The sequence below is a fragment of the Thunnus thynnus genome, chromosome 20, assembly GCF_963924715.1.
Source record: "Thunnus thynnus chromosome 20, fThuThy2.1, whole genome shotgun sequence".
Classification (NCBI taxonomy): Eukaryota; Metazoa; Chordata; class Actinopteri; order Scombriformes; family Scombridae; genus Thunnus; species Thunnus thynnus.
In genome coordinates, this window is record NC_089536.1 from 16,976,658 (window position 1) to 17,003,032 (window position 26,375).

A 26,375-nucleotide genomic window follows, 5' to 3' on the forward strand; every position below is an offset into this window, starting at 1 on the left:
GAATAATGCCCAAGATCTCAATTTAATGGGCTGAAATTTCTGCAAGAAAGCTCTAAAAAAATTATCCATCTGTTCAATGCACACATGCCACAGCTCACTCAGATAGCTCGTAGCACTGTCTTGCGTATGCAAATATGTTTTGCCTGGAAATCTATTTGGAGTTGCTCGAAGGAATCCAGAACGGCCCTCCTTCTGTCTCCCCTCGCCCAGCTCACGCGGGGCTCCCTCTTGCCGTCTATCTCCTCTCGCGTGGAAGACATTTCACCAGCTCCACACGCATGGACATACAGTCAGTGGCACCGCCTTGCCTCAGACAGCTTAAACCACCATGGGCCAATATGCAGATCTCACAGGCCCACACTGGCGGCCCTGTCCGCAAGCAGGACAAGGAGCCCTGCAACTGTTTGCTCAGTTGGATAATACATGCAATAGAGGACACAGAAGGAATAATTATCCACTCAGTGGAGAGGACCGGCCACTGATTGTGTCCTGCTGTTAAATACTTAAAATCACTTTTTTTTGGTGCAGAAACAGTGGAGTGTGCGGCCCTATCATTTGAACCTTTCTGCATAAAAAATCTGATGCAATGAAATGAAAAGGTGTCAAGTGTTTATAAAAGAAAAATATAATCTTCTATGAAGAGAAATGTTTAGAAATTAGACTTTTGATGAGTCTTTTTAAATTGAAACACAGTTAAACCTTTATAAGTGGGATTTTTTTCATGTGCATGTATGAAGAAGAATTAGTACCCCTCTTGGGCAGAAATGCAAAAAGAAGGACATAGCAGGCTCTCTCTCTCTCTCTCTCTTTGTGTGTGTGTGTGTGTGTGTGTGTGTGTGTGTGTGTGTGTGTGTGTGTACCAGAGGGCTGATGAGAATCCAGGCTTGGGCAGATGGTCCACAAAGGTGTTACCACACAGTGAGTGGGCACTGCGATTGATGCATTGCAACATCCAAGAAGGTGGAACATTTGGCTGCTGACCCGCAGTCAGAACTCATTGGCCCTGCCTTCTCCTTATTTAGCTGCTGCGAGAGAGCCGACGGGTGATTTGGTCGGAATAAACATACACTCGGAACGCAGCACTTTCCCACCCTCAAGGGAGCCTGGGCTGCGCGCTGGAAACTTCTTCTCCCTCGTCTCTGCAAGGAGGTCACGATGGTGGTGCAGGCAGGGAGAGCGAGTGAGTGCACAGAGCCATGGAGACGTCACACTGGAACTTAGGGTTACTGTGTTACACTTGGATGGAGAGGATATGACCTTGAGCTTATTCTGAGGGGTCTTTGTTAGTGAAGCAACTCCATATGACTTGATTTCTGCAAGTAACATGTAACACATCCATCTTATTATGTCTCTTTGCCATGGTTTACTGAGGAGTGCTGGAGAAATTGGAAATTATGGGGACAGGTTATTTAGGTAGATAAAAAATGGTCTGGAAAATGGTCTTCTGAAATTTGAGATTTCATCAATGGAGCACAAGGAATACAAAATTTATGAAAATGACAATCCATCTAAGAAATGTCATTTCCACTTTCTCCATAAAACATTTTTCTGTCTTTAAGGACTTCTCCAGATGAACAGGTGCAATTCTTTTAAAACATGTATACGATTATTTCCTCAATAAAAAAAACAAGACAAAACAAATATAATTACTCCCCTTTTGGAATTATGTATTCAAGTGATTATATCTTTAGAATACGTCAAAAGACGATGGTTATAGAAAGGAAGCTGTAAGAGTTCAAAGAAGAAATATTCTCTTTAATTACAAACATTATTAGTTATGCACATGGCAAGATTCTATTTCAGACCCAAAAGCGTTCTTACATCAGTTGAAACATGGAAAATTCATGAGTAAGTATGCTAACCAAAGGCAACATTATGGCAATGGATTTTAAACATGATAATTGCTATTTGTCTCTGAGTGCAGTTAAATCATTAAGTCTACTGTAGAAATAATGCATCCCCCCAGTTTGCTGTTTTAATTTTTAATTTAATTAATGTTTTACTGCTAATAATTTTTTTTATCTTAGTTTTATAGGTTACAGCATACAGTATATTATAGGTTATATATTTAGCACCTTAAATTAGTTTAGTTTGGACTCTTTTTCTATCTTTAATAGCTGTTTGATATGTGTGAATGCACCGTTGCGTCTCAATTTTGTTGTCCTGTGTGCAATGACAATAAATGAATTCTATTGTATGAATGTATGTATCTCATTCCCATTTTTATAATCGACATCAGTGGACAAACAGCCTGCAAAAACAAATGTGGGAAAATTACAGTACAGTGGATAGAGTTTTCTTTTTTCTTTCTTTTTTTAGTTACAATATGTTATATTCCAACAAAAAAAGGACACTTTAATTTTACTGAAATCATCCTTTACCTTTAACTAATAGTAGCATTGCAGTTGTCAATTTTAAAATACATCTTATATAAAGTCTGTTGTGGTTTGCTCTTAAATGCATTATGGTGATGTATGCTGATGTCTTCTTTATCTGCAAAATCTTCATCTACTGCAAACAAAATTGAATAATTCCAAATGAGTGTGGATTGTAGTAATTAAGCACTTTTCTTAAGCTTTTAATCAGCTATTGTGGCCTCAGTTAATCAACTATCCCAAATCAAATTAGCTTGTATGATCAAGCTCTGTTTGACTGAACTTTCTGTTTGATGTGAATTAGTGCAGAGTGCCACCCTATGGATACATCTGGCACATCAACAATATGTGCTTGATTCTCACGAGTTTTCTCCTGCAGCAAATGATGACAGTTTGAGATATGTATGACTTTTAAAAGATCATAAATTAGGTTAACATTTAGCGAAAGGTTTAAGTTATGCATAGAATAACTGATGTAAAACAACTGACTACTGATCTCTGTGCACCACCATGCATTTACTTGCATTGCTGCTGAAAATAGTTGTAAGCTACCAAGATACTGATCTCCCCAAACACTTCTGCAGAGGAACAACTGAAGGGCCTTAACATAAAACAATACTGAATCTAAGAAAGACAATCACACATATCAGTATCAGTTGAACACAGATCTCTGAAGCCTCATCCTTCTCTGCATTCGACTCTGCACTGAGTCAGTCATCATCCACCACCATCACGTTCCCGTTCAGCTCAAAATCAATAGTGCCCCAGTCAAAGATGTTGCCTTTAGGGACCCTGTGCCCATAGTGCCAGGCCTGGATCATGCTCCTGGAGAGCACAAAGTCCCACATATTCAGATCGGTCATCTCCCCTACAAAGCTCTGCACGGCCTCTAAGCCCCCCAGGTGTTTGTCTGGGTCCTGCCCCAAAATGATGCTGCCTTTTGGGCGGATGGAGTGTCCAGGTTTGTAGACCTGGTAGGTGCTGCGCTTCCCTTCCACCCAAAAAGCAGCGAGGCCAGTGCGAGACTCCCAGGTCAGGCAGAGGCTGGTACGGAAGGTGGTGAGGGGCGGCAGGTTGAAGAAGACGCCGTCACCACTCATATAAAAGGAGACGCGTCCGTCCTTCTCACGCCACACGTTGAGTTCGTCATAGTCAGCTGTGCGGTAGGCGAACAGGATGATCTGACGTTCTTCTGGCAGCTCAGTGGCCACACGCATGCAGAGGGTGAAGGCCCTCAGCCCCATCTCCTTCTGGGGGATCAGGGCCACGAAGCTGAAGTCCGTCTCATATGGGAAGACCAGGACTTTGTCAGTTAAACCCACTGGAACAAAACAGACAGGAAAGACAGAATTAATAAGACTCTAACTCTATCAGTTTGTGACCAACATAAGTATACTTCTGAAGATGATGATTGTGCACAAATCTAAGTAAAATGATAATTTTTTCTAATGAAATTCTGTTCTTAAAACCATACTTTGTGTAGCTGAGGGGAGAGTCAAAGAGAAACCAAAGACACCAAGCAGAACCACAGCAAACATGTCACTGTTGACACTCTGCAAACACACACAGGACATCCATGATCAGCCATCATCTGATAACAAGGCAAAACAAACTCATACTGATTATCGAACACTGAAGTCAGAGACTAAATTATGTGAAAAGTTACAAAGGAAAACAGCTTTTCTTACCATTTTGATGTTTTGTTGTTCTTCTGTGTTGCTAAGTCAGTCCCATAATGCTCCAGTGCTCAGTCCTCTTCCCTCCTAGCACAGGCCATGACGTCAGCTCTTCAGTGGATGCTTTGACAATAGGCCTGGTGTGTGAGGGTTGGATGACACTGTCCTGTCTGTGTGACTGATACACACACACACACACACACACACACAGAGACGCACACACTTCACCTATGTGTGTCTGTATCACATGATAGACCAGCCTACAGTGTTTACAGCAGGGAAAATGATTTATAGCAAGCAGATGTCTGTGGCACATTTTTACACTTTAAAAACCTCTAGCTTTATCTCTTACACTTTAGAGTTTTAGGCTGTGATGTCACTCTGTGTTTGTTGTCAGTATGTTTATTTGGGAATCTCAAAGGGTCAGTTCACCCAAATTACAAAAAGACATATTTTTCTCTTGTGGCTAATAGTATCGAGTCATGCAGGTAGATAATGTTTGGGGATATCAGTAACTGAGAATATTGGAGTATCTTTTATGCAGGGGAGGACAACTGCATTTGTTTAACCAAACCTAAAACCTCAGGACACTAAGTTGATAGTGACACTGATTTGTTAGCAAATCTGACAAAATAATAGAAATTCTTCACCTACAGTGGCTCTGTAGTAGACCACAATTTCAAAGGAAGCTACACAAATCAAATCTATACAGAGCTGACAGTCAAAATGTCTTGGCCTTAACCTGTTTCCGATTCTGAAATTAGCATTCTCAAAAAAGCATAATCCAATTTACAGAGGTATATAGAGGCCTAACAGTTGCTAACTGTATTGCTAACACAGGAAAATGATGCATATGGCAGGAAGAAAAGTGAACTTTAACCCCAGATGGCCTGAATATAATCCAGGGCTCTTTCTGTTATTTTGCCTTTAGACTCAGGTATTCACTGTTTAATAAGCGGGTTCTCAGCTGATGTCCACAGTCTAAACTATCTTTTTGTAGGGTTTTAAATATAATGCAAGTCCTTCCCATCTTTATATCCTAATCATAGACTGTATGATCCCAATGTAGACACTTTTAGAGATATTGCTAAAATCATTTAAATCCATGGTGTCTATTCACCATTTTAATATGTATCAATATTTGATATGTGAAGAGATGACATGGATTAGCAGGTAGATGGTACTAATATTTTTTACTGGGAACTAGTCTTGCAATGCAAGATGCTGATTGGTTGATACTGTTGGTAAAGAGCTGATTACCTTGCTAGGTGCAATTTCAACTACAACATGCATTTAAAAGGTGCTGGTTGATTAGACTGCTAGCAGCTGCAAGCTGCTGCTCCCGCAGCAGTTTCTTTTGATGTTGTAGCATCACTTGCAGATGAAGTTGTACAAAATCAACTACTGTGCCAGTGTGAGGCAAGTCAATAACATGCATATCTAATGTCAATCAGAGAGAAAACCATGACTCCTCTGACACACATGTTTAAACAGACAATGGCCTCCATCATGTAAATTATCCAGAAAAAAAGGTTTTCTGGACAATTTTCACACCACTGCAATGCATGCTGGGAAGTATTCATATAAGTTAATACTGTTTCTAAACAACTTAATTTGAAGAGGAGACAACATGGCAAGGAGGGGTGTTTGTGTTTGTGCCAGTGCATGGTACTGTATGTTATATTGTTTTTGTATTTATTGTTTGTTTGTGTTTATGAGATACAGGCAGTTTTGAATTGTTAATAAAACCTGAAGGTTGGAGTTGAATAACAATTAAAAATAGATAAAGAGAGGGGGAGAGGGATCTTATCAGAAGGACTGTGTTTTGCTGTCTCAGTCAGCAGATTGCCTTTATGCGTCTGCATTTTTCTCACCTTCAACTCTTATGAGTGTTGCCCTTAACAAGAATCAAACTCACAACTTTGGGATCTAAAAGTCTTTTACCACTGGACTATTCAGATATGCTTTTATCTGATGAAAAAATCTTTTTTTTTTTAAAGTGCATATCTATCTTCATCATGACTTACATTGTTTTCATGTTGATCATCATCTGACTCCTCTGAGACACGTTGTTCAGACAAAAGGGTTTCTGGACACCCATTGTTCATTTCTTTCACCCCAATGCATGCTGGGAAGTATATTCAAATAAGCTAACACTTTTTCTACACAACTTAATTTGAAGAGAGGAGGAGACGAGGAGGGAGGTTTGTGTGTGTGTTTGTGCATGCCAGTACCTTAGTGTGCCTTTGTATCAGTGTGTGTGTGTGTGTGTGTGTGAGAGAGAGAGAGAGAGAGGGTGGGGGGGGGGGGGGACTGAAGCAGTTTTGAACTGAATCTAGCAATTTAAAAGAAAAAAACCCATATAATTCTTCATGCAAATGAGCCCTGAAGTCAAAAACAGCACATAAAGACAAATAATAGTAAAGCAAAACAAAACTTGATATGTAATTTCATAGTTATATCAAATATCGGACTTACTTATGGCTATTAAATAATATTACAGACTTTTCTTACTCAGTGTAACAGCTTTAAATTGAAATTGTAATTATTATTCGTTTATTAATGAGACATGTAGACATTAATGAATTAAATGTTTATTAAACACTCATGACAACAGTAACAGTCATAATATTAAATAAACACATGGAAGCAATGGTCACACACAACACAAAAAAAACAGAATTTATTTTAGGGCTGTAACTAAACTTTTTTCATTATCAATTAATGTGTTTTATCATTTTCTCAGTCATTGTTTCCCAAAGCCCAAGGTGACTTCCTCAAATGTTGTTTTGTCCTGACCAACAATACCAACAGATATTCAGTTTACTGTCATAGAGGACTAAAGAGACCAGAAAATATTCACATCTGAGAAGCTGGAATTTGGATTTTTTTTTTTTTTTTTTAAATGACACAATATGATTAATTGATTATCAAAATATGGTTGGCAACTAATCAATTCATCTACTAATCTTTCTATTAATCTTTGAAGGGCATTTTTGGGTTTGTCAGACCTTCAACACCATAAGTTTTAAAACCTTGTTGGAGCAGTATCTTACTAGACCTTGCTGGTAGAAGAAATAGAGAAACCATCATTCTCATCCCTCAACCAGAGGAAAGACAAGTTGAAGAACCACGACTAACTTCAAAGCAGTAGCGTAAACAGAAAAACCTTAGACAGACAGCCAAGACATAATATTACTACCTGCTCGTTCATTGTTTATTTTTTCATTCAACTAAACATAACGTACTGGTTAGCAATGTCCACACAGCGTAGCACTAATTAGTCGATATCAGCAGTCCATCCACAATCCAGACTAGCACTGGAAACCGAAAAAACCGCCGTAAACGCATAAAATGGCTACTAAGCGCATACTATGAACAAAATTATATAACATCTGTAGAGGTTTAGTAGAACCATAAGGTTGATGCAAGATTGCTGCAGCCGCAGTACGAACGTGAAGGAAGTTGAACTTGGGTCACTGTTTCACGAAGCGTAAATACTGTTCATTTTGTTCACTCTTGTACATTTTAATCAATTAAGTTAGGCTTGCTAACCGGTAATTCTGCATGCTTTAGCTAACAATGTAGCAAGCCTCAGTGTTATCATAACAAGTAACGCCAATACAACTCGTAAAATGCCGTTTTCCACTTATCAAAAAGTGATTCCAGTTCCTAATATGGGACTGAAAGGGTTTTTTTCTGCCTCAAATTTACTTGAATTCACTCACAGGTGTTATATTTTAAAGACTATAGCTCAACCAGTCCTTTTACCAGTTGAAATATCTGTAAAGGGCCAATGCAACCGATAAAATGCACCTTTCCACTTGCCAAAATGTGATGTGGCGGAAGATTTATCACATGCCGGTGGGTCAGTTTATCCAAACCAAAGCCGCCACCTGCAGTCATGCCGCCTCTGCCACCGGAGAAAACAACAAAACTATTCTATCAAAACACTGATATTCAGAGCAATAAAGTATGAACACATTAACACAGAGGAAATGACAAAAAAAACAAGCAAAAAGAATGAGGAAACTCAAACTTACACTCTCCAAACGCTCTCAGACACCCACTCACAGAGAGAGAGAGAGAGAGAGAGAGAGAGAGAGAGAGAGAGAGAACGAGAGAGAGAGAGAGAGAGAGAGAGAGAGAGAGAGAGAGAGGAGGCAGGACTTGTCTTGCTGCCTAATATGTATCAACATGCCACAGCCTGAGGGACAGTGAATGAGTTATACACACACACACACACAAATATATGCATAGGATATACTGTATGTATATATATATATATATATATATATATATATATATATATATATATATATATATGTGTGTGTGTGTGTGTGTGTGTGTGTGTGTGTGTGTGTGTGTGTATAGAGATAGATAGATAGATAGATAGATAAATAGATAGATAGATAGATAGATAGATATACTACATATAATTAATATATATCAATCCTAATGTTTTGTTAATGTGATTTTGTTTCATTGACTCTTTATGCTTTGGCAATATTGTTGTTGTGACATTCATTCCAATAAAGCTAATTATTCATATTCAACAGATAATGGCCTCAGTCAACTGATATTAGTTATTGATGTGTTGTTTTTATGTTTCTGATAGTCTGTTGATAGTTTGTAAGTAATCTACAAGGGACCACTCATAGAGGCTAAGCTAACGCTTTAAAGCCCCTGGAAAGGCAAATCCATGATTGGCTATTAATCATGTAATTTGGGATCTAATGTGCATATAGTAAACACCTAAAAAGTGTGAGAACATAGGCTTTGACATAGCCTTTGTAATTCTTTAGAAAGTTTCTCTCCCTTGCCTTGTTACTGGGTTGCAGTTGGGTGGGGCTAAACTAGGGAATTTATTACCGTATAAATACCTACCCAATCATATTTAAGAGAAAGATGATTGATGTGGCTATCTGGCCAAGCTGACTTCACAACACTTACTCTCATCTCATCATCACTGAGGTGCTGCACCACGGATGACCTAACTGACATACTGATTACTGTGTCTGATGAATAAAAGTGCGATACAGACTTTACAGTTCCAGTTGAAATACAGTAAAAGTTCAAAACAAATGTTAACTAAGTTAGAACAATAAGTTATTTTTTTCTGAGTAAATGGAGTGAAATACCTGCTGACACCAAAAGGAGCAGAGGAATCACACTCCTTAGCGTGGTCATCATCACACTCTTAAATTGGGATCATCATTATGGTCTTCTCTCCCACACTGCTCCTCAGATGTCACATGATGAGTGATGTTCAATGTTTAAATTTCCTCAGAATCAAATAACATGCATGTAAATGACCCCTTAAAACAAGAGTCAGATCACAATGTTTGCCGTATGTTTCTGTGTCAGCTTGGTAACACTTTAGTTGAAGGCTATGGGCAACATAAGGACTTCATAAGTCATGTGTTATGCACAAGTGTTGCATAACACATTTATAAAGCAGTTCTTGGGCTTTTATTATAACTTATGTCCGTATTCACAATGTGATATTAGATGTTTCATGTAGCAGGTGACAGTGACAGTGTTATACCAAAAATGTAATCATCACACTCAGTCATCCACAAACAAACAAACAGACAGATTGATGCTCTTAGGGAGATCTATGATCTCTTTATTTTCAGACAGTGTTACAGTGTTGACTGAACTTTGGTCAGTTATAGACAGTTTTAGAATTTTGCAGTATCTTTAATCCACTTCCTGTATGCACAGACATCCATGAAGTAAGAAAATCCCGAGGGGACTTCGGTACCAGCGACAGTCACTCCATACAGAATATCACCCTTCACCAGACTGCCACCAGAGTCCCCCTGAGTGGATGAGAGATGGAGGGAGAGAGAGAAAATGAAAAAGAGTTGTGTCAAGACAGAAAGAGAAAGAGTGAGACAAAGAGAGAGGGTGAGACAATGATGGAGGGTGAGACTGTTAGTGGTTAAGACAAGTGTTTGACCAATGGAGGGACATGTTAAGGAATACTTACTTTGCAGGTTTCACAGTGAAGGACGCTTTTGGAGCAGATCATATGTTCTTTTACGTATTCACGGTCGACTGCATGGAGATCTTTGTTACGACCAGTGCAGCCTGAATGCAGTGGAATATCACCACATTGCAGCTTGTCTGGTTTATCCTTGTCTGTGGATTTAAAGAGTCAAATATAGCTTTTTGTATTACATTACAATATAAAATATTCAAATTTCTTGCAGTCTGGTTTCTACTCACTTTTTTGCCCAGAAGAGTCAGTAGCTGTGTAGGACCATCCTATGATAGTGTAGGGATTGTGTTCAGGTAAAGCATCAGGTGATGTACATCCGATATCAGGGACATTGATGATGGGAAGCTTCACTGAGGGTTTATTGGGCAGTTTAAGAAGCATGATGTCATGACGGTGTTTGTTATCATCTTCAAAGAAATACTTTCCTTCATCTGTGTCGATAAACCGCATCACTATTTCTTTTTCAGATGTATGTCTGCCCAAAACCACACGAAACGCTCTGAGAAGAGAGAGAAAAAATGTTACATGTTAAACCAGACACATATTTTCAAGCAAAATTCAAGTTTGCATATTTTTGGAGGTTTCTCACTGTTCAGTGCCTATTTGATGTTTTTCTCCCTGTTTTTCCACAGGCTTATTATTTCATAATTTAGTATATTGATAAAATGTAGTTGTCTCCAGACCTCTGTATTACCCTTCATGTATATAAACATCTTTCAAAGGTGTAGTCTGGTGCAGCACAACTCTTTGGCAAATCCCTAATGCCTTCCTTCAAGCTTAAAGAGATTTTCAAAGTGAGACAACACAACACTGATCCTATCTCTACTTTTCAAAAATGAAATAATATCCTGCTTGTAACAACAATCCTTGGTTCCTCTAAGCTGATAAAGAGATGCTCACACTAGTTAATTATATCCGTGACAAAGTGTTCACTTTTGTGCATTTTAATCAATTAGGTTAGGCTTGCTAACCGGTAATTCTGCATGCTCTAGCTAACAATGTCTAAAAACAGTATTCTTACCCTATATTACAGTGCTCAGCAGTCAGGACCCATTCTTGATTGATCAGATTCCCTCCACAGAACGCTACATCATGTACAGGTTGCATCAGAACCACGTAATGCTCACCCTTATCATCAGGGCAAGGACTTGCATTTAATACTCTTTTCTGGATGTCCACAACACCAGCAACTACAGAGAAAACAAACACAGATGAGTGTGTGTGTGTGTGTGTGTTTGTGCATGTAGTCTGTCATAGGCTAGTTTTGGGGACAAATTTCAGACTTAGGACCAGTTAATTGGGGATAGTTTGTTCCAATGGGGGGCAAAAGCAGTGTTCCCAATTGGGAAAAAGCTGATTTTTGGGTCAGTGGTAAAGGTAATGTAATGTCCCTAAAAGTGACCATAATAATAATAAATACATTATATTGTGGAGAAGTAGTATAGTATATTAGAAGTTGAAATCAGGTGGTGAATGCTTCAAAAGATTTGCCCCGCTTGTCACTTTGGCTCCAACTTCAAGACTCAAATAACTTTTAAATTGTATTGTCTCCCCTGTCAGTTTGTTTTTCATTATTTTAAAATATTTTAAAAAGTACACCTGTTAATGGCATATCTTGAGTACTTAAAGACAAAGGCTAAATGTCTTAAAATGCAACTCTCTCAATGTACATTACAACACACATACGTTTTTTTGATAATTACTTTAAAATCATGTTCTCAACACATTAGTATTGTGTTGATCAGTGCTGAAAGAATTAAGTAGTGCTCTCAGTGGATTAGCAGGTGAAGAATTTGTAACAGGCAGAGTGAATGGTTGACCTTACCTGCTGACGCTAAGAGGAGCAGAGGGATCAAACTCTTCATCATGGTCTTCCTTCTCATTCCACTTCTCTGATGCCTGGGTCAAATCGTTGCTCATTTTTAAATGTTTTTTTTATCAGCTCTTATCCTGCTTGGACTAATCAGGTTTCATCACGTACTCCAGAGACATTCATACCTACAGAGTGGCAGTTCTGCTGAACATCGCATGACATGTGGAGTGAATTCCTCAGTATCAAATTGCATGCATGCAAATGAAATTTGCCATATGTCATGTTTCTGTGTCAGTTTGGTAACACTTTATAAGGCTACCTACATATGGACTTCATAAGACATGTGCAAGCATTACATATCATATTTATAAAGCAAAGCGTGGGCATTTATAATAACTTATGTTAGTATTCACAATGTGACGTTAGATGTTTCATGTAGCAAGTGACACTGGCATGATATCGGACATGACTGAAGATAAGAGAGAAAGTGCGCCCCATTCTCATTATGAGAACAGACTGTGTTTGATATTGTAAGAGTTGATGATTGAGACTCATCTAGTTGTTTGATGGCAGCATTTTGTATTTCATTATGAATGATCAGACATTACTACAGTCATCATCACCATCCTCAAACTTACTGAGATCCAATCTGATGCCTGATGTTGAAAAGCATTAGGCCCATAATAAGTGCAGAAGAGAAATTCTGGAGTACATTATCCCTCTCCGTAATGCCCCAAGTGAATAACAGTTTAACTAGATACTTGTGCAGTTGCAGTGTTACCTTACAAAAATGTAATCATCACACTCACAGTCATCCACAAACAAACAAACAGACAGATTGATGCTCTTAGGGAGATCTATGATCTCTTTAGTTTCAGACAGTGTTACAGTGTTGACTGACCTTTGGTCATTTATAGACAGTTTTAGAACGTTTTAGACGGTGAGACTGTTAGTAGTTAAGATAAGTGTTTGACTAATGAAGGGAGATGTTGAAGAATACTTACTGGGCAGGTTTCACAGTACTTTAGGATTTAGGAGCAGATCATATTTTCTTTTATGTATTTATATCCTCTTGTATCGAATTTTTGGTTACAACCGGTGCAGTCTGGACACAGTAGCAGGAAAGTATTTCTTTACTTAGAGGAGGACTGTTCTCATCATTGCAGGTAATTCATCACTATTGTCAATGAGAGAGAGAGAGAGAGAATGTAAGAGGTGTTGACTTAATCCAGTGCCCTCAGAGTCTGAACATGCTGGAGCTGTTTATATTATAGAAAACTATAATATTATAGAGAACTACTATAATAGTTTTATAAAGTAGCTATAGTAAGGTTTTTTTTTTAGTTTTTTATCATCAGAGTATTAGAGTCTTTTGGAATTAAACATAGGCCAAATATGTTCCCAAAATTGAGAGCACAGAGCGCAAATTTAAAAGCCCTTTAAAATCCATACAGCATTCAGGCAAAGAAAGGTTCATTTGAATGAATAATTCGCAGTGTAGGCCTCCCGCACACTCAGAATTAAAGAATTAAAGCAGCCTGTCCCTTCACGATCATCTCCCCCAGAGACCGTACCAGCATTGTGTGTGTGTGTGTGTGTGTGTGTGTGTGTGTGTGTGTGTGTGTGTGTGTGTTTTAGACATGGCAGAGAGGAGTTGTGAGGAAACTGACTGCAGAGACCCCTGGACTGACATCAGGAGCAGAGAATCTAGTTTGACTTGACTCGTTTTTATGCAAAAGAGGGGATCTGGTGTAGGTGTGTCTGAACTGCCAGGTGTGTATTAGAGTGGGGGAGCGGACAAGAGAGAGGGACAGAGAGAGAGATACAGAAAGAGATAGGCTGTATTTAGACCAAATCATGTGGCGCACCACAACAGGGTTGCATGAAGGTGTGTGGGAATATGTGCGTTTTTATTTTGGCTACAGAACAAAACCACTGTGAAACAATCAGAAAATAACATTTTATTAGGGATGCACGATACTATCGGCATGTCATCGGTATCGGCCGATAAATATAATATAGCTGGCTGTGCCTCCCAGCTAACCTCTGCTAGCCTCCCGGCTCTCCATGTGGATCCAACCAGAGCACCGAGCCCCGGTTTGTTATTCAGGTTAAAGTGGGAAGAAGCAGCGGGTCTGACCAGCAGCTGAGTGAAGTGGAACCTGAAGTGGAAATATATTTTTTCGTGGAAGTTGCAGCCCTGTGTAGTTAACAATTAACAAATCATTCTTAAGTGGTTAAGTATATTAGAATAGGAATTTTGGGAGTATAACAATGTACTCAAAGAAAATATTGAAAGCAGAATTCAAATTCTTCCAAAACCTGCAAATACCTCTGGCCTTGTCCCCCTCTCTTTATAATGGGACTCCAGACTTATTTTAAAAATGGGACAGGAGCGTCAGTGGCCCTCTGTCTATGGCTGATGTCCTGTTTTCAAAGGTGCCATAACATTTCAAGCAGTACAACATATGAACTAAAAACATAATACACACAGTGGGCACATATTAATCATCTACAAATTTACACCCATCATGCAACTGATAAGAGCCAGGGGGAATAACAAGATAGAGTGTGTGTGTGTGTTAGTGTGTGTGTGTGTGTGTGTGTGTGTGTGTGTGTTTATGCAGCTGAATGAAAGGTGTGTAAGAAATGTGTGCACCTCTATCTTGTTGAGTATCTATGCCAACACTTCTAACGATCCAAAGAGTCATAATGGGAATATTTCATCTGAGAATTTGTGAAAGGTGTTTGCATACGTTTGTATGATAGAGATGTCTGTTGCAAATTTCACTCACCAAGTAGACCATTGTTCCCCTGAATGATAGAAGGAGACAGAGGCTGTCTGTCTTTTTACAATCCAGTTTTTATCTTTTTTCAGTGCTGTTCCAGCACCCTCAGTTCATTTCATTTGTGTTGCTTGTCTTTGTCATAACTGACAATATAATTTGTTAAAAAGAAATCAAGTTGTACATTTTGAATTGTACTGAAGTGCAATCTCTTCCCTGAAATCATACACTAAAAAAAACCAAACACAAATCCCCAGAAACATTATTTTCTTGTTACCTGCTGGTCTAACAGTCTTACTGAGGAGAGCGGCTGTCACAAGGGCTTCAGTGAAAGGGCAGATAAGACTGTTCATAAAGGAGCGAACAATACTGATACCAAAGATTTACATGAATTTGCATGATTTGGGTCATTTGCGTTGGAAACATGCACAGTTGATGTATGCTAGTTTGTGCATAAATGAAACGTTGTTATCACCATTCTTGTCTCCATTATTCAGTGATATCTCCATTTTAGAACAATTAAAAATCCAACATTTAATAAGGTATTTCAACCAAAACATGTTCTGGAATACAGCAAATAGTGTCCAAGGATTTATAAATATTTTCCCACTGTGTTGCTTGAAGCTGTTAAATATAGATCTCAGAATTACTTTTGCAGAAACAAAGATCTGACTTAAAATAAATTATGAAATGCCAGCCATGTGCTGCTCATGCCTAACTCGTGTGGTTTCTATTAAGATAAGACTTTATAGCTGTGTGGTTTTGTCTAACTGTCTCTTGCACTACTTTTGAACTCTGCCTCTCCATTATTTTTAGCTGTATTTAATAGTCTTTAAAGATTCGCCCCTTTCCATCCCAGTTGTTGTATGCCTTGTAGTTTTTTAACATTTCTTTGTGATTACGGGATACGCTAAATGTCTTCAAAGGAGCAGCCTTTTCACCACTCAGAGGTTTTTGTTTTTGAAAGCAAATTGTTTTATACGCCCTTCAGCCAAAAATACTTGAAGCTTTGGGCTAATCCTGCCACGAGTAAAAATGAATAAAATTCAAGATTATGATACCCTGTGATGTCCCCTGTCATATTGGAGTATTAGTTTCTTAATACTTTTTAATACTGAGCAGGTAGGACCACAGCAAATAGGCAGAAATAGCAGTAAGACTGAAAATCAGTTTACTATGTGTAAAGACGATAAGAAAAACATGCTACAGTTAAAATGATCAAAATTTAGGACAATTTAAATCTTTATTTTAATGCATTCTCTTTTTATTTCCCCCCTATGTTACGTTTTTCAGTTCATGGATTAGCTTGAAAATGATTAAACAACGCCAGCTACAGGCGTTATGCCACTTTTAAGGTGGACTGGAACATTCCAGTCGGAAGCTGTGAATCAGACGCCAACTTCAGCCTCGTCCCGATTTAAGAAGGTATCGGTGCAGCTCTTCTCCATGGATGTACAACGATAACGTTTCTCTTTATACATCCATGCTCTTCTCCACGAAAGCTCAGGGGTGACTTCCTCATCGTTCTGGGGTCTCGCGAGCTGACCACGAGAACAGTGAGCTAGCAGACAATCCCTCACATGTGAGAAAAAGAGATATGTACATCTTTAGTGGCAGCAGGAATTGCTGAGGATGAGGATGTACAATATCTGTACTCAGTGTTTGAAGGAAGAGAGAATCTGTAGAGAACTTGCAGACTGTATTACAGCGCTCTCCCTATCAATTAAGGGTTAGATCTCTAAAACCATAACTCCTATGGGAAATATAGTTTACATTTTGAGAGAGAGGAGGCTTGTAGCGACATCTTGAGGCATGATATGTGCTTGAACAGTTAAAACAGTGAGTTAGACGTACTCAGGATTTTCCTTTTTTTTCTAAAAAAGCTGCTGCTGAAAACTGCAGTACAGGCCTCGCTTTGGACATAAATTGCTCCAAAAGAACAAAAAGTATCAAAACACAGAACACAACTTTAAATATTGAGAGTCTGCAACGTTTTAAAGTTTGCACGAGGTCTGTAGGCCGACGTACGTCCGAGCACGTGAGTTTCTAAGTAAGAGTTTCCAACTTTTCTAACTGAGGTCTATCATTCCTCCCATAAACTGCCATTAAAAATGTCAACATTTAAAAAAAAATAAAATAAAATCACTGGAATATGCTAGAAAAATAAAAGTAATAGCACATTAGATTGTTAGAATTGTTAGAATTGGAGCCATTTCTAGCTGTAAGCCAGTGGGAATAGTCAGAAACTATAAAAATAATGAAGAGAACGAATGCAACAGGTGCAACAATCACACAATTAACTTAAAAGGGATTGCCTGTGTTTTCTTGCAATGTAATAACCATTTGTACTGCATAGTTGTGACAAGGATGAAGGCCAGAAACTCTTCTGTAAATTAAGCGACTTCTCCTCATAGAATAGAGAAAATCTGAAACATTCAGGAGATCTGAATTAGCACTTAAGAACAGTGGCCACAGACGCACACCAGCACTGACTCAGAAACATGTTAATGGGACTTTTGTTTATAACAAACTACAGTGAGTCCAGTCAGATGCCTCCCATACTAATACAAAACTAATTGTTTTCACCAGACTATCATTTATTTCTAGGCTCATATCATTTATTTTGTTTTGTAGTGTGGCTATAATCATCTTTTTTTAATCTCATGTCATATACCAATCAATAGAATTCTAATGTGCAGCAGAGTTACCATGTTGTTAATGTCACTAGTGTCTCTTTAATGATACGTCAGATACGTCTTTAATGATATGTCAGAAACATCACAACAAACAAACTCAAAGTTCATGGTTTAATGGGGACAAATGAAAACTGAACCAGGCATTTATGTTATCAACATATCTACATTTAATACAGTTTCTCAAGCTCTAGGATTTCTCAAGAAAAAAACAAAGAAACCTATTTTGTCAAGAAATAAAATCTGAGATACACAAGCAAATTATTTACACTGTCTGCACCCCGACACGAACCACCAACAGGCCTAATTCACCACAGACACACATTCAGCTGAAACAACCTGTAAACTAATGGCACTGAACTGAAAATGTGTTTTACAGAGGCCGCCGGGGAACCAGCACGCGAAAAAACTCGGACTGAGGTATGGATGAGATAAGATGGTCGTAACTCTTCCAGCATTTCTAACACGGAGGAGGTCGATACAGTGATGCTAGTGAACCTCAATCCTTGTCGAAGGATATTCCACTACTTAAAGTTAGTTTCACACTGCCGATCGCTTTTACGTTAGTCGTTGCAACCATTTTCTTCTTAACTGTGGCGCTGTGAGGAGAAGGAGGTGTATAAAATTAACAGCAAGAGGCTCAGGGTGTGAAAAATCATCTTCTTGCCTTTGCAAAGGAAAAGAAACAATTCACTTCATGCTTGATGTGAGCATCTACTGTCATTCCAGGCAAACAGCACAATGTCCGAGCACATATTTGCTTCTATGAACGACACAAAGACCATTCTTTAAAAGCACATTGTAGCATCAACCCTGCCAGCTGATGTCATCTATGAAAATTTCAAACACTTCAACATTTTTTTGAATTAATATCCAGCAATGTGAAAACTTTTTTTTTTTCTTTTTTTTTTTGTTATGTAGCGGTCATTTTCATTCATTTTCTGTATCCAGTTCAAGGCCGCTTTTCATGAAAATCTTACATTGTCCTGATAAAAAACATTTTGAATTACTGTAGGTGAAACAGAAGAATACATTATGCATACATTCAACTTATTTCAATTGTCTGTATTTGGGGTGTGATTGATATGCAAAAAAAAAAAATGAACTACTCAAAATCTTACAGTATGGTGACAGGGGTGGGTGTGTTTGGAGCGCCGCCTGGAGGTGGAGAAGGACTTGGTTCCCTCCGATCATGCCAGCTGACACACTTATGATACGCTCTTTTTCAATGATCATCATGTAAACCTTGCATACAAACTGGTCACCCTCATTGAGAAGAGGTTTTTGGCATTTTTTTTTGTCACCACTTCAGCAAATGAGGGCAAATGCTCCGATGATGTTGTTTAATGAAAGAAATACTGGAGAAAAAAAAAAAAAAATCGCCAAATAAAAAGGTCAATGTCTTAATGAATTCTGCCATCAAAAATGTGGATTTTATATTGGTGGTATGTATGAAAACACTGGAGTGCAATGCTGATGTTTTCCTAGGATTTTGTGGCACTCAGAGATAGAAAGACATAGCGATAAGAGAGAAGGGAGGAGGCGAGAGAGACCTGAGAATTTGGCCCCTTATTTTGAGCAAAGAAAGGAGTCAGGCTTAGAGGCGGAGAAACAGCAATGACAGAAAAGAAGAGGATGTAAGAGAGACAGTATGGAAAGAGTAGAATGAAGGAGGAGTCTTAAAGGGAGCAGCAGGCCATGAACACCAAGCCTTGTATGTTTGGAGCGGGAAGTTTTACAGCGAAGATGTGGGGAGGAGAGGCAGACTGAGATACACGGCTCCTGTTCGGTAGTCCAGTCTAGTGTGGTTTTTCCCCGCTTGTGTAAAGTACATATCCAGGCAAGGGGTGATCGGTTTGCTAAAGTCTTGTGTTGTCCAGGCTTTGTGTTGAGTCATCAGGGTATGATGGAGAAATGGGAAGAGGGGCGGGGCCCCCTTCAGTAGTCCTCCACCCAGCCGTTCTCCTGGATAAAGGCATCAATCACTTCTTTCATGGCCAGGTTGGGGATCAGCTGGTCCTGGGTCAGGGGACTCCTGGTGACTGGGTCGAAATGACCCACTCGCTGCACAGAGAGCAGGTTATTTGGTATTATTAGAAGTTGTGATATTAAAACCGCTGAAAAGCATCTAAGGCACACCTTAAGATTTCACAAGTAATCCTGAAATTCCAAGTCGGATTCACCAATTTCTCTTATCGGCACAAACTTGTCGTAAATCATTTGTTTCGACCTAATGATTACCACCTGTTCATGATGTGGTGAGGCGTTTTGATGAGTAGAATAATCCAAACCCATACAAAGCTAAACAAAGCTACTTGTTCTGCTCCGTTTGTGGGCAAGTGTCCTTCACAACATTGTCACCAGAGACTAAAAAGACGACCACAGAGCCTCAAGTCCTGCTGTCAGAAATCAGCAGGTGAAAACAAGTTCAGCAGTGTCTTTTTAGTTTTATTAGGGGACCCAAAACAATTGGAAAATAAACATACAACTGTCAACGATCTGGTATCAGAGCAGCGCCATACAGGACAAAAATAAAGAGATAATTAAGTCAGATAATATAAAAATGTCTTTAAAAAGCAAAGTGGTCCATTAGTTAAAAAGGAGGCGGTCAAGGAGATGTTATCATGAGAAGAGAATATTTTACAGTAGGTGATGTTACACTGTCTGGTGTTATAACAAAGGATGTTCCAACTACTGTGCTGTGTAAATTGCCATACCATATACACCAATTAAATAAAAACATTTACATGTTTATTTTAGGTATATGTGTTTATTTTAGTTGATTTCTGAAACAAACTCCAAATTCATTCAGCTTAAGGCATTATTATTAAGTCAATCCAGTGTTTCCCCCCCAGTAGAGAGAAACAGACTGTTGGTGAAATTGGTGAATCCGACAAGTTGTCTTTGTTTTGATTAAAATATCAGTTCTGATTCTTCTTACCAACCACTTAATAACTGAAATTTCCAACAGTATTTATGTTTTAATTAGCATCTACTGTTCATCCAAAAGATACATAATTCAGAAATGTATATATTAATATAAAACCCTGAAGATGTTAGTTTATGAGCATTATGTGCACATTTAACTGATGTTTATGAACTCGTCACAACCAACTTTTAAGTTTATGTGCGGCTGTGGCTCAGGAGGTAGAGCGGGTCGTCCACTAACTGCAGGGTTGGTGGTTCGATCCCCAGCTCCTCCTGTCCAGGTGTCGAAGTGTCCTTGAGCAAGACACTGACCCCCTAGTTGCTCCCAGTGGTCATGCCAGCGCCTTGCATGCAGAGTGGGAAATCAGCACCAGCCACCAGCCAAATGCTGGTAAACTATGAAAGTGGCTGATAGATTTCAGACACAAAATAATTATTTATTGAGTGGTTGGTGTATTTGAACATTTATCTGTCAGTGGCTGGTAGATGTTCCCACCCTGCTTGCATAGCATCGGTGTGTGAGTGTGTGTGTGTTAATGGGTGAATGAGAGGCAAAGATTGTAAAGCGCTTTGTCCGTTAAGATAGAAAGGCGCCATTTACCATGAAAATCAGTGGTCATAAGCAAAAAATGTTAAATCTGAGATGATCTGTACCTGTAGGTGCTCTTCAATGTCCTTGCGATCATAGGTGATTCCACTGGGTGTGATGCAGGGCTCCCTCATTAGCTCAAAACTGATCTTACCACACAGATAATCTGGAATCTCTCGCTTCTGGAGGGACAAAACACACACACCAAGAGTCTCTCTGATCTAATGCTGAGAGATGGATGATATGATACAACTGTTACAATCTGGTCTTACAAGGTTCATTACAGTTTAATGACAAACTGCTGCCTGGCGATCATATCCACATTTTTTTCTCTTGAAACCCACATCACCCATTCCAATTTTACATTAAATACTGTATAAAAGCACTAATGCTCATATTGAAGATATTCTCAAATCGTTGACATCAAGTTACTCTCAAAAATATTGTGGGCTTTACTTTTCTCAGTATCACTCATCTCTATAGTGAACCCTCCAGCTCGTACACCTTCTAACACGCACATTAGAGAAACACCCTGCTGGCAGCCAGCGCAGAGTAATGTCAACTTACAACTACCTCAGTTGAGCCAACAACTATCTATAGCAAGGCTAATTAATCACCGCAAGCCTTGGCAAACAAACAGCGATGGTTGCCATAGAAACAGTTTGGGCTGGAAATAGGACATAATGGTCTGCCTATGGTATAGGTGCATTTCTCACAGATGCATTAACATGCATTCACAGTAGCATGTAGAACAAAGCACGCAGAATGTACACACACTAAAGAAATCTGAGATGCGCCATCATGACCGCACACAACTCTCAATGTGTGTGAGTCTATTTCTGTTGTTGCTACTGTATGTTGGTGATCAAAGAAGAAAGTGTGTGGTAGGTGTGTGCTGTTAACAAAGACACGTTTGTGTGGGTGAATGCGATCAGTGTTTGTCAGTCTGTGTGTGTGTTAGCTCTACGATCGACTGGTGAAATATCCAGGATGGTTTTGCCCAGTGCATGCTGGGATATTAGGAATAAGCCGGTATGGGAAATGACTGAGTGAAGAAATAAAATGATCATAAATACATTATGTGTAACATGCTCACTGAGTATTAATAATGTTAAAATAATCATTTTCATACTCACTTTTCTTTTCTCATCCACTTGAGAGAACAGCTCATCCATGTCCATTAGATACTTATCCTAAGTAGGAAACATTTCCAAATGTTACCAAAATGCTACACATTACCAAAATAATGAAACATATTCATAAAAATTCAAGTACATATCAAACCATAGAATTCCTAAATTTGTTCAGCAAATGAATGACAACTAAGCAAGTCCAAGACATGAGTAATACTTACATGCTTTGATGCAATCTTGCCAGCATCACCTCCACTTTGATTGTCGTCCTGTTTCTCTTTGTATTCTTCTAATTCTCTGCACATTCAGAACAAAATAATAATGAAACCCACGTGACAGATTCGTTCTCGTCACAACACATAAGAGATCAATACCTGATGAATAAGCAAGCAAGATATTCGACTGCCTCCCCACTGCCCGGTCTCACCTTTCCTTCTCAGCCAATATGAGTTTGGTCAGGTAGGCGTGTAACTCGTTCTCCTGGTTGATTCGCTTCTCCTCGATGCTGTTCCAACGCTTCTTCTTAGCAATGCGCAAGGCGCTGGGGATGTCATCTCCAAAATTCAGCCTTTGTTCTTTTGCCAGGTTATAAGCTGTGTAAGCAAAAATGTAATTATAGAAATGCAGAATTATCAATAAAATGTAATACTTCTTTTCTTTCTGAAATTTCTAGGGCCATTCCTTTCCACTGTAAAATATCATCTATATATTACAATGATGGAAACCTTGACAGAGCCTGCTATAATCCAACCCAGTAAATACTCATATCTTGAGCCCATAGTGTGATACAAGAGCAACAGTTTCATCTGTTCATTAATTATACTCGGCAATGACCTGAAGAAGTTACACTTTGACTCTAAGGCCACTGAGAGAAGGGATGTGGGACCAATACGAGTTTCAAAATAAACCCATGGACAATACAAAATAGGAGGAAATTAAAGCCTAAAATTATGCGACTTATGAGAAAGTTACCTTTCTATGCTGCCATAAAAAGATGAAAAAGTTTTATCATCTTAAGGATTTTGCTCTGACCTTTCTGCAGGTTGCCAATGGCCTCGTCATAGTTCTCCAGCTCCAGGTGACACTGGCCCAAGAAGAAGTGGGCCTTGACTGACTGACTGTCCAGCTCCAGCGCGTGCTTACAATCCGCCAGAGCCTTGTCATGCTGCTGCAGCTTCACATGGCAGAGAGCCCTGTTGGTGTAGTACACTGCCACAGATGGATTACGGTTCTGGAAGGCAGGACATACCAGACATCACAACACACATACGGATGGCACCATAGAATTTGCTCTTCTTTGCAATCACAAATACACACAGAGTGAAATTTATCAATTCTGTTCTTCAAACAAGGACATTACTACATTTTTTAATGTGGTTTAGTTAAGAAGATGTAATTCAACCACTGATATAATTTCTTTTACAATAACAGATACTCACAATAGCTTTGCTGTAGCATGTAGCAGCCTCCTGGTACTTGCGGCAGAGGAACAGCCGGTTCCCCTGCTCCTTCAGCTCCTGCGCGGTGGAACTCTTCTCCGGGCTGCCGGCCATCTTCTCCACCGGCTCCGCGGGGCCCGCCTCGCCCTGCTTCCCTATCCTGTTCCCCGTCTCTCCGGCTGGCTAACTGGACAGGTTCAAGAATGCCCCGTCCCTCCTGGATTTCCAAAACTAAATCAGAGAGAGGGCATGCATGCAAAGTTTAGCCAGTGTTGCCGCCGTGCATTCACTGCAATGCACCTGCAATGCGCGTCTTGAGCGGATTAACTTAGGTGCAGTCCTCGATGCCACCCAAAAGGAATTCGTTTAATTCGCTGACTGTGCACACAGCCGAACACAGCGAGGTGGCTACACTGCCGGCGAATTAACTATTCATGTGACGGACATCAGTGGTGACTAAATGAGCTGCACAGCTAGCTGGTCAGCCATCGGAAAACAATGTACACTGACGGTCCTCACCGTTAGCAGCAGACCGGTGCAAGGCTTTGAACTACAACGTTACACCGCTGGTATACGATGGTAGTTAGAGACTGTAGTAGGATAAAGTTAGAAATCATGGCTCACACGTAGCAGCGAGACACAGTTGATGAAGCACAGACAGTGACAATGTCGCTAACTAACGTTAGATCACTGAAACAGGAGATCGGTGATGGTAACGATAGCTTGTTAGCTAACGTACCTAGCATAAGGTATGTTGTCGGTCTACACCGGGCGGATGGCTACTAACATGGCAATTATGCCAATTCAGCGCCATTAACTACAGTTACAAAAAAGGTAATGTAAGCAGCTGCTGTTTAGAAAGTTTGGAATATATCTTACTGTGGGCCTTAACAAGTCGCCTTGGCTCAACGCCGCTCGGCAACCTGAGAAAATAGAAAATAGCTAACGCTAGGTTACCTTTTATGCTAATCACTTTTATTTCAGCTCTTTCGATGCAAGTTATGGTTCGATTCTTTCTGCCAATCGTTGCGGTTTTTAGTGCTCACCTTTTAAAAGAAGCCCTACATCAAACGGAAGCTGACTTCATATAATCCAATATCAAATCTTATTCGATTATTTTTCTCCCACAAGAGCTGTCATGACAGGTTGTTGTTATGCTGACGTCAAGCGCTTACGCGAAGTCGACGGAAGCCGAAAGGGTTTTTTTATTTCGGAAAAAATAATTAAATGAGTGACAAACTGTCATTTAATAAAACTATTGAATCAATGACGATCCCCTCGTGTTAACCATGTTTCAAACAAAACATAATATATTCTCGGTAATGTATCCGCACTTCCACCAGTTCTGCCTTTTAAAGCCAATTTACAACATCTGCCCATCTACAAGCAGCAAAGTGCAAAGTGATGTCAGCAGATGGCGCTCTATAATCACTTGTTTAATCCAACCTGTAAAACTGACACAGGTGCAAATGCGTATTGGAAAAACTTTTTGCTAAATCGTAACTGACAGACAGAATGGATGGATGGATGGATGGATGGGTGGATGGATGGATAGATAGATACAGATTTTTTGAGGAGTGCCGCTGCTCTTTGAAGCACTAGGGGCAAGAATCTGAAAACAACCCTGAACATTGAACACTGGAGATTTAACTCACATTAATGTGGCTCACTTACAGCCACCTACAGCCACCATAAGTGACGATAATGAAAGCAGTAAGTAGTAGCGAAATATTTAGGACCCTTGTTATGTCTTTTTTGCCTGTAAATTCTGACAGGACAACAATCTATTCATTTGTTGGAGGCGTGTTGAGAGAGAGGTCAGATTATGATCAAGAATTTAGTATATATTATCAGGGCCATCCCACCCACAGAGAAATTCAACCACACACAGACACATCCGTAGATGACCTCTGAATCCACATAGGCCTTTACAATAAGAAGAACATTCAAGTTTAGCCATGGAGGAATTAGCAAGGCTGTGGCTGTGGACAGGGTCACCCAGCCTGGCGGGCTTCTGTGAAGGCTCCGCACAGAGATCAGTGTGATGAAGATTAAGGCACATCCCCTGAGCAAACACACTGATAAATGTGTGAGGGGGGCCGCTGAGGCACAGACCCCACCAGCGCTGTGTGTCCCCAGCTGTGTTTACCTATCTGCGCCAGTCTGGTCCCCTGATCCCCTAGAACACCCACCAACCCACCCACCCCCAATTAACATCTCTGTAAAAGTGGGATTTTAGACCGTAGACACAGACTGATGCACTATAATCTGCTATAATCAGTGACACTAATTTTGGCAACACCAAGCAGTTATCAAATGACAATCAATTTTTCCCTCTTATACTTTTTTGCCTCTGCCTTTCATATACTTGCCTTTTAAACTCAAAATCTACCCTTACTGACATAAAAGAGGACAAAATATTTGAAGTATTACAAACTAACAGTCCCCAAAATTGCCATAAAGTTGAATCAACACCTCCCTAAAACAGTTTCAACAACAAAAAAACAATCATTATAGCCTTCATGTAGGATTCATTGCAGGATTACTGTATTACACTGCATTAGTTTTGGTTAGGTGTACCTAATAAACTGACAACTGAGTGTAGTTTACAGTGTGTCTCACACTGGAACATTTTGAGCTCAGAAAAATACTTACATTTTGCATAGAAATTGTTATCATGCAAAGAATAAATAGAACACAAATCATCTTTTATTCATTATCCATTATGCACATACAGTAAGTGTACAATAATAACCTCTCTTACTCAGATTTACTCAACTGCCTTCTCTAAAATTCCCTGATCTGTGTGCCTGCAAACCCTTTGGCACTTACATAAAGTGTTTCTCTTTCTGGAAAAATATGTGTTTGCAATAATTATTTTTCTCTGCTCAAAATGTCCCCTAATGACCCCAGAATTTAGAAATAATGTTAAAAAA

General features: G+C 39.4%; 3 protein-coding genes across 4 annotated transcripts; all 3 read right to left on the reverse strand.

The window, feature by feature from the left end:
* Nucleotides 1–1,734: 1,734 nt before the first annotated feature.
* crp1 (C-reactive protein 1) lies at nt 1,735–4,229 on the reverse strand. Its single transcript, XM_067576641.1, has 3 exons — nt 4,064–4,229; nt 3,850–3,928; nt 1,735–3,696 (listed from the first exon to the last, which is right to left on the reverse strand). The coding sequence occupies exons 1-3, from the start codon at nt 4,064–4,066 to the stop codon at nt 3,086–3,088; spliced, it is 693 nt and encodes a 230-aa protein (XP_067432742.1). The 5' UTR covers nt 4,067–4,229; the 3' UTR covers nt 1,735–3,085.
* Nucleotides 4,230–9,654: 5,425 nt separating this feature from the next.
* LOC137171895 (anionic trypsin-2-like) lies at nt 9,655–11,992 on the reverse strand. Its single transcript, XM_067576084.1, has 5 exons — nt 11,884–11,992; nt 11,080–11,248; nt 10,286–10,557; nt 10,047–10,198; nt 9,655–9,876 (listed from the first exon to the last, which is right to left on the reverse strand). Exons 1-5 carry the CDS (start codon nt 11,939–11,941, stop codon nt 9,736–9,738), a joined length of 792 nt encoding a protein of 263 aa, XP_067432185.1. The 5' UTR covers nt 11,942–11,992; the 3' UTR covers nt 9,655–9,735.
* A 5,458-nt stretch (nt 11,993–17,450) lies between these two features.
* Nucleotides 17,451–24,631, reverse strand: stub1 (STIP1 homology and U-Box containing protein 1). Of its 2 annotated transcripts, none has more exons than XM_067575916.1 (8): nt 24,486–24,631; nt 23,440–23,670; nt 23,033–23,231; nt 22,428–22,593; nt 22,222–22,297; nt 22,004–22,060; nt 20,933–21,049; nt 17,451–19,414 (listed from the first exon to the last, which is right to left on the reverse strand). In XM_067575916.1, the coding sequence occupies exons 2-8, from the start codon at nt 23,551–23,553 to the stop codon at nt 19,289–19,291; spliced, it is 855 nt and encodes a 284-aa protein (XP_067432017.1). In that variant the 5' UTR covers nt 23,554–23,670; nt 24,486–24,631; the 3' UTR covers nt 17,451–19,288. The 2 variants fall into 2 exon arrangements, with proteins under 2 accessions (XP_067432017.1, XP_067432018.1); XM_067575917.1 differs by lacking the exon at nt 24,486–24,631 and adding an exon at nt 24,319–24,399.
* Nucleotides 24,632–26,375: the final 1,744 nt, after the last annotated feature.

Excerpts from the sequence above, each read along its gene's own strand:
- crp1 (XM_067576641.1), bottom strand. Across the intron at positions 3,697-3,849 it reads TCTCCCCTCAGCTACACAAA|TGGGTTTAACTGACAAAGTC; the intron begins GTATGGTTTTAA and ends GTTTTGTTCCAG.
- LOC137171895 (XM_067576084.1), bottom strand. The coding sequence starts at position 11,941 with ATGAGAAGGAAGACCATGATGAAGAGTTTGATCCCTCTGCTCCTCTTA. Across the intron at positions 11,249-11,883 it reads GCTCCTCTTAGCGTCAGCAG|TTGCTGGTGTTGTGGACATC; the intron begins GTAAGGTCAACC and ends TTTTCTCTGTAG. Across the intron at positions 9,877-10,046 it reads TTCACTGTGAAACCTGCAAA|GGGGACTCTGGTGGCAGTCT; the intron begins GTAAGTATTCCT and ends TCATCCACTCAG.
- stub1 (XM_067575916.1), bottom strand. The coding sequence starts at position 23,553 with ATGGCCGGCAGCCCGGAGAAGAGTTCCACCGCGCAGGAGCTGAAGGAG. Across the intron at positions 21,050-22,003 it reads AAGTGGATGAGAAAAGAAAA|AAGCGAGAGATTCCAGATTA; the intron begins GTGAGTATGAAA and ends TTGTCCCTCCAG. Across the intron at positions 19,415-20,932 it reads ACATTGAAGAGCACCTACAG|CGAGTGGGTCATTTCGACCC; the intron begins GTACAGATCATC and ends CTCTCTGTGCAG.